Source organism: Egretta garzetta, unplaced genomic scaffold (assembly GCF_000687185.1).
Source record: "Egretta garzetta isolate BGI_Z169 unplaced genomic scaffold, ASM68718v1 scaffold173, whole genome shotgun sequence".
NCBI lineage: Eukaryota > Metazoa > Chordata > Aves > Pelecaniformes > Ardeidae > Egretta > Egretta garzetta.
The window spans coordinates 287,282-298,791 of record NW_009259112.1 but is presented as its reverse complement, the minus strand read 5'-3'; the positions used below and the strand labels follow the sequence as shown (position 1 = coordinate 298,791).

Here is an 11,510-nt window from a genome sequence, read left to right as displayed (position 1 = left end):
AGTACTTAAAGGGAGCCTATAGGAAAGATGGGGAAAATCTTTTTAGTAGGGCCAGCAGTGACAAGACAAGGGGTAATGGTTTTAAACTAAACCAGAGTAGGTTTAGACTAGATGTAAGGAAGAAATTCTTTGCAATGAGGGTGGTGAAACCCTGGAACAGGTTGCCCAGAGATGTAGTGGAGGCCCCATCCCTGGAAACTTTCAAGGTCAGGTTGGACAGGGCTCTGAGTAACCTGATCTAGTTAGCAGTGTCCCTGCTCCTGCAGGGGGGTTGGACTAGATGACCTCTAGGGGTCCCTTCCAACCCAAAACATTCTATGATTCTATGATTCTTTCTGTTTGTTTCTACAGAGAGAGGGGAGATCAGACTTGTGAAGTCAGTTCACCAAGCAGTGTTTTGTCTTACACACTATCCTGGTTTTGGCTGGGATAGAGTTAATTTTCTTCATAGTAGCTAGCATAGTGCTGTGTTTTGGATTTAGTACTACAAGAATGTTGATAACACCCTGATGTTTTCAGCTGTTGCCAAGTAGTGCTCAGACTACCCAAGGACTTTTTGAGCTTCTCCTGCTCGGCCAGGTGCATAACAAGCTGGGAGGGAACACAGCTAGGACAGCTAACCCAAACTGACCAAAGAGCTATTCCATACCATATAACGTCATGCTCGGGGGGAGTTAGTTGGTTGGCCGGTTGCGGGGAGAGTGATCACTGCTCGGGGACTGATTGCTGCTCGGGGAGTGATCGCAGCTCGGGATGGGCTGGGCATCGGTCGGCAGGTGGTGAGCAATTGCATTGTGCATCGTTTGTTTTGTATATTCTGTATATTCTGTTACCATTCTCATTATTACTATTATTATTATTTTGTCTTATTAAACTGTCTTTATCTCAGCCCACGGCTCTAACTTTTTTTTTTCCTTCCCAATTCTCTCCCCCATCCCACTGAGGGAGGGGGGAGTGAGCGAGTGGCTGTGTGGTGCTTAGTTGCCAGCCGGGTTAAACCATGACAGCACACCCAAATCAGAACGTCAAGCCTGAGGAAGGACAAGAGCTGGGACAGATGTGGAAATATGAAACACCTGGCTCTGAAGAACCAGTGAAGTCACCACTCACTCCCGGGAATACTTCACATTTCCAGGGACATCTATCTCCTTTGGTAATGCTATCTTCACCATTATGAGTATCATCTTTCCTTTACACTTATATAGGCGGTTATGAGTCTTAAAAGACACCATTAACCTAGCAACCACAACTCAGACATAAAATCTTTCTAGCATACCATTGTTAAAATTAGTGCTCTGAGTACAACTGAGGTACCAGAGAGAAACACTTGGTTTAATGTATTTTCTTTACATATGGTTGGGTTAGTGGTATAAATTAAAATTCGGAACACTTAATTTTGGGCAAACCACCTCCTGGCTAATAGCTCTTCACAAGATGGGTAGGTAAAGAATGTCAGTGATGACAGAGGTTACAAATGCACGACCTTGCTTGGAATAAAAATCTTGATGTGAATACTGCAGACAAAAATGTCACAGTTAAATTTGCAGTAGCAGAGTTTGTTCAAAGCCTGACAACGAGTTCTGGATTTAGATGTCTGGAACAATACAGAATTGCATTTTTCCAGTCTGGATAATTCAGTATCTGCCTCTACTTTCTAGTCTTTGTTTCTTTGTACCTTCCTGCCTCTCTTGCTCCCTCCCTTCTGCTCTCCCTTTCTCTCTCCCCCTCCCTCCCTCATTCTTTTTTTCCATCTTCTGTCATTAACTATGTTTTTTATGTTTGCATGCAGAACACTGGTTCACAAGCAGTATATTTTAGTACTTCTTCTTCTTCTTCTTCTTATTCTTCTTCTTCTTCTTATTATTATTATTATTACCGTAACAGAAATGGGCATAAAAGAATTAATGCTGTTTTCCTAAGAAGGTTCTCTCTGCTAATCATTGATAAGAAATGCTACATCAAATTCAACATTAAGGTAGACTGAGGTACATATACACTATACATGTAAAGTAAACTCAAGTGCCATGCAGGTCATTGTACATCTTGATAATCATAAATGGGTAGGAAAAGTATTTCTGTAGCACAGTCATATTTTTCTGAGAGTCTTTAAAGCAAAGGAGATTATGGAGGGGAAAAAAAAGGAAAAGAAAGAAAAAAGAACTCTGTCTTGATGTAGTTCACTTAGGGAAGGGATGACTAGTCTATACCTTATGGGATGCACTGACTGCTTGTGTATAGCTAAAGGGTGTTTAAAGTCTGCTATACGGTTTTAATTCAGATTGTGGGAGGAAGGCGGCAGCAGGGACTGCTGCATGTCCAGTTCCATCAACCATCTACATTGCAATGGCACAGTGGAACTGCATGCTGCTGTCATGCCTTCCCTGAAAACTTGTCCTTGGGATCCTCTCCTCTCTGCCATTGTCCAGGGTACATGCCAGGTGACTATGGTACAACTAAATGATTAGTTATGCATGAGGAAGGCTGACTACTTTTTGATGGCTGCATGAACTACTGATTACTGATACTTTTGGCAAGCTAAACCATATAAACAAATACCTTCCATTTTGGAACACTCTGTCTAGGAGGGCAGCCTGTTTTTTTAATACTTTCTAACTGTTTTTCCCCATTTCCCTCCAGTGGTATTAATTACTCTATGCCATATTTTCAACTAAAATTAAAAGGCACAGCAGAGGATGAAGTCACAAAAACCTCAGTTTCAGAAAATGAAACTTCTGTAAAACAACCGAGTCAATCTTTCCTCATGAGTGTTACTCTACACGAAGTGTTGCAGGCTGTCATCAGCCTGGAATTCCAGGAAGCTGCGATATGAAACAAAAACAAAGCTTAGAAGAAAGATTAAGTTACAAAATTGAAGCATGTCTATTCTGTCAGTTTTTAAGAAATAAGAACCCCTGGAATTGAATCCCAAGTTTTTTTGCAATGTGATTTGGCTTCAGAAATGCTTCTGCAAAAGCAGCCTCATGGAGCTTTCAGAATTTCTTGAAAGATCTTGTGTTCTTCAAGAAAGTATAAGTATGTGTTAAAGGGATAGCCTTGCCACTGCAGAATAGGAGCCTTGGAGACAAGCTGTTTTCTTTCCCTGTCACATATCTCCATAATAAAATACCTGTGCAACTCTACAGCATCTTTAAAATATGATCCCAGTGACAGATAAACAATTATGCTTCCCTCTGCAGTTTTCTCAAGTTGAATGAGGTAGAATTTCAATCATGATATACCTGAGGATGACTGAAAAGTAATAATATCCATACTCTACTAGCCGTACTTTTTCCTGTCAAAGGAAATGTAGAGGAATTTACAAAGACAACAGATCTGTTGAATTAATCACTTTAAATGAGAAAATACAGATTAAACCAAACAAAAGTCAGCTTGATATAATATCCTTTTAGATTCTGGATCACAGTGATCAGATTTGTGAAATCCTTCAACAGGCACCTGAAAGCCTTGATCAAAACAATGCATTGAGCTCGCCCTTTGTCTCTAAGGAAAGTGTGAACATACCAGCTCCTTCTTCTTCATGCACTCCATAAGGATAATGAAGAGGTGCTGTGCCTGGGTTCGGGTGTATGTGAAAGTCTTCTGTATGGTAACTAGCAACTGGTCCCTCAAAGACTCGTTGATAAGTCTGAAATTCAAAAAGAAAAAATAAAGTAGAAAAACAGACATGAGGGAACATTGCAACTTCAGCCAACGGTTAAACAAATAAGAGTTAGATAACAAATCACTGCAGGTTGTTTTGGACAGGTTTGAAGGGCAGAAATTGCTGAAACCCTCAGAGACAAACTGGGAAACACTGTTCTAGAAAAACACGTTGATCATGTTGGGGTCCCTCAACTCTGAAGTTTTTATTTCATTTCCCACATATTGCAGACAGAAGGTCATTCAAACTATCAGCTCTGTGGGATTTCCAAACAAAAACGAGAACCACACTGTCAGTCTGGATTTGAGGGAGACCAACACTTCTGGGTGAACCGATGACCCCTTCCTGTCAGTGATTTAGCAGAATTCAACTCATAGTTCATTTTATGAAACTCGGAGCATTTGTGTTGTCAGTGTTTTTGATTTTAGCTCGAATATCCCAACAGTTTCAAGTGACCTTATTGATGCTGCACAGGACCAGGTAAGAAAACAAAACAAAACCATTTCTCTGTTCCTGAGTCCACTTGAAGAAACCATTTTGCTTTTGTTCATGCTGATCTTCTAGGAGTTTAAAGAGTAGCCATTTTTATATTCCTCCTCATCGCTAATGTTAGTACTTGCAAAAAGTGGCCCAACAGCAGAAATAAATAGTAATATTACATGGAATATTAATACTTGAACCTTATCCCTTGATATCAAAAAGCCTATTCTCAGGACTCTACTGAGTTAAACATTGCTGTTCTTAATGTCTTACAAAATAGTGGGCTCTAATTTAGAACATGTATCCTTTGATGTATGAAAGCTTCTACTGTATAGCAGTTTTCTCACTTAAAAATTGTAACTAAGTGTTTCAAATTTGCTGGGTCAGCATGTTTGACAGGATAAGTCATTATTGATCATCCAGGGGAATGAAAATCAGAGAATCTTTGTGACTCATATTTTATGACAGAAGATAAACAAAGATTTAGCCCTGCAGCAACTGCAAAGAATAATCAGAAGCAGCACAGTACCTAAAAGTCATTGTTAGCTTATGGCAGCTGCTCTGGGAGAACAATGACCAAACCCCTGCTTATTTCACGCTATTGGTAAAAGTTGCCTGTACTTCTCTGCAGCAAGGAAGCCCAAACGAGACTGCAGGATATTCATTACACAACTGAATTTCAAATATAATTTAATTATCTAGTCTTTATACCTCCAGCAAACACGTCGTTAGAAGAGACAAGAAATGGGAATGGGAAAGAGGTACAGAGGTGCATAGGAGAATATAGAAGGACTGGCATACGGAGCGCATATGTTCTCTACTCTCTAAATTTGACTTTGACTGTAAATATTCCTGTTGAGTAGGACTTCCACTTGACAAAGAAACCTGTACGGCATATGTCGATGTGTTTGGAATAAAATGAGTTTATGTGGGGTTTTAGACCACACTGTGGATCACTGTTCTTTCTATGCCTGGCTTCTCCTGTTGTCTTCTGCTTTATTACAGACTCCTCTTGAATGGAGAGTCTACCTCTGTACACCCTCTTTCCACTGAGGAGCAGTACGGCCCCAGATGTGCTTTTCCCTGGAATATTAGGGATGCAGCCACACTGCCTTTGCTACTCACTCCCTGTGTAAGCCCTTCTTTCCCACAGTGTGACCTGCTTCCCTCACATAAAGGCGACATACTATGAGTTAAAATCTCCAACGATCTTGGTGGGCAGCAATGAGAGCTGACAGCAGAGGACCTTCTGTGTGTGGGTTATAAGAAAAATAACCTGACCTCCTGTATAGAAGCAAGGATGTTGCAAGCACACGGGAACATGAAACAGGGTGTCAGAGCATGGGTAGAAATGTAGATTCACGCCATGTTAAAGAGAGTCAACTTGGAAAGGATGACACCCTGAAAAGCACTAGTATACTTTGAGTTGCAGATTCATAGGTATAATGTGATATAAATTCAGAGCCCCTTTTTTGGGCTTTTTAAAAATAAAACCAAACATTTGGACATTTGCTTGAATCAAGAAGGCTGTTCTTCACAAAATGGTGCTATTACTGTAAATGCAATTTTCCATCCTTCAAACTAAGAAAGAAAAAAAGCATTAATCACTAAGAACAAGTTTCCTCAAAGCATCAACTGGAAAATCTAAAAAGACATTTTAATAAAGTTCTTATTTCCTTTGGAAATGATATATGAAAGTGAAGTACACAAAAAAGTATGAAAAGTATAGGAAGTATATGAAAAAATACATGGAATTGGAAGAAATTAGAAAACTTAAGAAAACATTTCCAAAGATCCTAGGATGAAAATCATCCTATTTTCTCATCATAATTTAATTTTCCTTAAATATAGTGTAGAATCCAAACATGAAATTTCATTTCAGAAATTGTCTGTCTCTCAGGTTAACACACACAGAAAGCAAGGGAAGTTTGCTTTCATAAGCACAACGTGAAAGCAGAATTAAGTTCTGAGGCTTCGTAAGCAGCCATCACTTTCCTTTCCTGAATTAAAACTGTTGGAAACGGTATATCATAAGTTTAAACAGCATGTAAAGAAAAGTCCATGTGAAAGATATGGAGTTGTTTTTTTTTTTTAAAGTATCAAGAAGTGATTCCCTAACTACAGGGCTACACATTTGTTGAAGTACCACTGCTCAGAAACTTCCTGTTGTCATCACCTGATTGATGCAGTTTTCTAGCCTTACTAAGTACTTTTTCTTAACATCTCATTGCTCTGCAACTCTACAGCAAGCCCGTTCAATGTCTTTTTGAGATGAAAAACCTGAAGTGATTGTAATCAGAAATAGAAACAATAATAATAGCAAGCTTTCTGATAAAGTAATCGTAGCTGAGTTAAGCTTTGTGTAAACTGAAATCAGTCATATCAAAACCATATCACATTTACTCCTTAGGAATCTATAAATGCTAGAAGTTATCAGATCAAAGTTCCCAACTGTGTAACACAGCTGAGACAAATACAAACTGTGCCAGGCTATTAAAGGCTAAATCTGTGATGGATACACCAAATCCAATGCATGTTAAACAAGTAACTTCACAGACTACTGTGAGCAAAATAACTGGGACTTGCAGGTGGGGTCATGATTTATCCACTACGCAAAGACAACCACATTCATTACGCATACAACTTTAGCACACGTTTTTTTAAAATCATAGATTCCTAATTTTAGTTTCAGGGGAAAAGGGGTGGCTCCTTGAGTCTTGTGATGAGAGGTCTAACCTAGACCACAAGAGATTCTTGGCCACTCACTTGGGAACAGTATATTCAGCAGCCTCTGTCATAGATTATGAACCTCATATGCATAAAGCTCCATAAGCATAAAACTACCCACTTTACTGAAACTCTGTGATTATGACTTCCTTCAAAGTCAGCATACTCTCACCCTAAGAAAACTGAATAGTGCCATCAGATGAAGATAGTATTTTTATCATCTTTCTGCTAGGTTTCAGTTCAGAAAGTGTTTTGCAACATACCCATAAAGTCCTGTTTGGGGTGTTTTGATGGCATGATTCCCTGAATTCCACTTGATTTGTCATGGAAGCAATACTGCAGGTAACTTGCTCCTGCCTTAATGAAATGTCCTACTAAAGGACACTTTAACCTGTTCTTTTCTTTCATTCCCCACATAGTTCAAATCTGTTCTTTCATCCCCTAAATATACCTAAGATAAGCCCATTTTCCTGCCAGTCCAGGTAACCAACTTTTTTTTTCCCCCAAGGACCTGGATTGCTGATGGAATTTAGACACCTAATGTCAAAAATCTGCCATATAAGGTAGAATTATATAGATTTACATTTAGTTTCAGAAAAAAAAATCTACTTAGGATTGTTGCTAAGAGTGATTTTTTTTTTTAAGAAGATGCCAACATTAGTTTTGATGCATCAGATTATCAGAACTGACCTGTATGGTTTTATCACGGGAAAAAAGGGAGAAAGATGTCTTGGATCCATCAGGAGAGGCCACTTAAAAACACTGAATTTATAAAGTAAGTAAAGTGCCGAAGATATGCTGGGACATTAAAGAGCAAAGCAGTACTCCATTGCTTTGGCCAATGCAGAAGAAACAGCTGATGGCATTTTGGCATCCTCCCTCCTCAGAAAGAATGTTTTTTTTTGAAGTTGTGCCTAATATTTGAGGAGATAATAGACATTTCACTCAATAACATTACAGTCTTTCAGAATCATGGTATATGATATTGTAGCCCATAGCCAGCTCCATGAATTATTTAGTCTTTTTTTTCCCCCACAGATTTTTAGTACTGGAGCCATACAATGTACTAGAGATTTATAAAGATTTTGCTCTAATCCAGTCTCAAAATTCAAGTTCATTATAGATTTTTTTAAACTTACTGGTATCAAAATGTTTTGAAACTCTCTAAATGAAACACTACACTCAATGAACTAACTTTTCAGTTGTGAATTCTTTTTTTTTAATTATTCTTTTTATTCAGGATAAAGAAAATATATCCATAAAATATCAGTGTGATGTGAAAACTATTTCCTGACCTCCTTTATGGGAAGCTTAGGGGATTTTCAGTTTTAATTATGATTTGCATTTTAGTCAATCACACCACATGTAAGAAACATGACCAGAGACTCTGCTGATATTTTCTTCCATTGGAATTACAAATGAGACACAGTTGTGCAACTCTGTGGGACTCACTGAATTTTTCATATTTTTTAAATCCACACATCTTGCATAGCATTGCTATGAAAAGAGACAGAAAATAAAGGTAATTATTCCTTCATTCTATTCAAACAGGGATGATTTCTGTGTGGTTTTATGACGAATCAGCTTTCCTTGCAGCTCTTCACTGGTGTTTGTTCTTCTACATCATTTTTCCCTGAGTATGTTTATTAAATGGTTCTCCCTTCACCAAAAGAGAGATGATTGTGTTTCAACAAAGAAATGACATTTTCTACCCAGCTTTTGATTTTCAAAGTACTTTGTTACAAGAGAACACTAATGATATCAAAATATGCAATGTGAAAACAATCTTACAAAATAATTCAGATGTGATAGTAGCCATGATCCCCCATGATGTGGTAGACACCGTGGGGGATACAGAAGACCCACATGATACCTACGTTATGACCCCTTTTGCTCAAAGTGAAAAATCCATATATTTTCGCTATTAGACAAAAGGAGATTTAAGTAATATACTACAGTTATGAAGCCTAGAAACTATGCCACAGTGGATGCAGAGACAGATCAATCCAAAGGCAATCTTTAATGATTCTCATATGAGGATGCTCATTTAAAGCACAGAGAATGTTTTATGTTTCCTTATGAACATTAGGCAAGAAGCACATTTTCATGGCATTGAATTAAATTCCTTAAGGGTCTCATGCTTGCAGGAGTAGAACTGATGGAGTAGTTAATATGCTATAAACTCAGCTTGGAGACTGCATTTGCATATTGCGAGTCATTTCCCATTCTGTAAGGAAATATTTGTCTAAGAAGTGACATAGTTTTAACATAGTGTTTCATTTTTCTCTTTTTAAATTCAGCATTAATTAAAAAAAAATCTCTGAGGATTAAAAACTATGGAATGATCCTATAAATAGTTGCACTTTACAGTTTTTTTACTTCCAGCTTGTGCTTTCATGTAAGACAATGAAATGAGAAGGCATCCTTGATTATACAGTCAAAAATACTTTGGCTTTATGTGGAGGAGACTTATTAACAACTAGGATATTCACTTAGGGCTTAGTAGGGTCTAAATTTGTGTGTTTATGATCAATCTTATGTTCTTACCTCTCAATGCTGTTCAACACATTTTCAACTTTTAAGTAAATGAGAAATTAAGTGCTTCAGAGCCTGGAGAACCCGACCTTTAAATTAGGGCCAATAGTGATGAGCAGCCAAATAATTCTTCCAATTCACCACATGGGGAAGGTTGCATTTAAGCCGCCTTCTCATTTAGGTTATTGCGTGTACATAGCTTATTTGTCATTATGATATACAAGGTACTGGGAACTTACTCAACTTACTACTGAGAATTTTATTTGCTTGTAGCAAAGTGTAGCCACCTTGTACATGCTCAACACTCAAGGCTTTTCAGACCAAGGCAATATGTAGTCCCTGATATTATACTTATGGCAAACTTAAAAAAAAAAACAACAAACCACCTGCATTAATTCTGCATATCTGATATTCATAATGCTGAAACCTCAGCTCAGTGGAAAACTGTGTATCTGCCTTGCCTTGTCCCGGGAACTTCAATGAGAGGGATGAGATACTGAGGCCTCACAACTGATTTACTTCCAAAGACATCTGTACTTCAAGGTATGCCTCACAGTTCCTTCTGACCTGCTTCTTGGTACACCACACAGTTGCAGGCAGCACGTCCTGCAAGGCAGTGCACGTACAGCCCTCTGAATTGTGCTGGCAGCCTCATTCCACTGCAGCCCAGCAAAGTCTTGCTTATGGTTACAATATGCACCCAAACGCTGCCCTAGGTGAGTGAAATGTCTGCCTTTTCATAAGGAAAGCCTATAATCAGGCCTTAAAATAAAGCAGATTCAAGCTTCTTGTCTCCTGTCTTTTCAAGGATGCACATACATTGACATTGCAAAGAGGTATTTCACCTTGATTAATATAAAAAAAATCATTCCTTTTTCTGCTATGTGAAATCAGTTAGGAAGATTAAGTAATGAGGAGGGAAGGCAGGCACGTCACAGTTCTGTGAAACCCAATACCAAAGGACCTACTGGGCAGATATGCAATTGTCCAATGCTCTTAAGGATCTCCCTGAGAGGACGGATTGGTGCCACACTGATTGAAACTCAAGCAGAGAGCTATATTTTGTCTTCCTTCACCTCCAGAGATAGTTCTTTTCCCCCCTGGAATAACCTTTCAAATAAACTCAAAAACTCACAGCAGTGCTTAGTAGACATATAGACACATTCTTGTATGTAGAAAATTAATCCATATCAGTCTGCAATGAGTGAGAATTTAAGACACTGAAAAAACAGCATGAAACAATATGCAAGTGCTGAGTCTGTTGCTGCCATGAATGATGTGCTTTTTGAACTACTTAGATCAGATATCCAGTGCATAGCAGTTGGAAGATATGCCGTGTCTTGGAGAAGACCCTGATTCGCAGCCAGCAGCCAGAATTAAAATAGGTTTTTGACTTTATAGTCTGATTGCACAGTGGACTGCAGAATTAAATTCTGCACGCAATTTGGATGTGCTACATTGATTTAGAGTCTAATAGACACAGTTTTGTATAACCTACTTAGATTCCATCCAAAAGAAAAAGCTAGTAGCTCAGTTAACGTGCCAATTATTCAGCATTCTCCTCATATTGCTAAGCACTATTCAAAAGTAGGTTACAGAGGGGGAAAGTACACAGTTTGTATCTGAAATCTAATGTATTTGGATAAAATATTCTTATGAATATAAACAATATTGGTATTTCATTTGTAGTATTCTTAAAAATATCATTGCATTTTAGACTGATGTTTTCTGAAGCAGGGTGAACACACAGAAATTCCTACTTGCTAGCTTTACAAATTTCATAGTTTCTGCATTCTATTTAATGCAAAGTGAACAGGGAAAGAAAATGCTGTTTGATAACATTGCAGGCACCACCTGGAATGGCAGCAGCACAGAAAGAAGACCCATAGTAAGGGAGTATAACAGCTTTCACAAAGCCAGACTTGAGCGTCTCAGGTAAGAAATGACTTGCTTGTTCTGCCTCTAGAGATTCTATCACTTGCCTTTCTTATAGGCAGGAGTTTGTGATGATGAAATAGAATAACAGACTCATAGAATGGTTTGGGCTGGAAGCGACCTTTAAAGATCATCTAGTCCAACCCCTTGACATGGGCAGGGACATCTTTCC

General features: G+C 38.4%; 1 protein-coding gene across 1 annotated transcript in view; it reads right to left on the bottom strand.

The window, feature by feature from the left end:
* The window catches only part of TRPM3 (transient receptor potential cation channel subfamily M member 3), a 301,300-nt gene that overhangs the window by 90,472 nt on the left and 199,318 nt on the right, over positions 1-11,510 (bottom strand). The window contains exon 8 of the mRNA XM_035891054.1: positions 3,523-3,646. Within this exon, the coding sequence (XP_035746947.1) occupies positions 3,523-3,646 (124 nt within the window). The remainder of the gene's footprint in view (positions 1-3,522; positions 3,647-11,510) is intronic.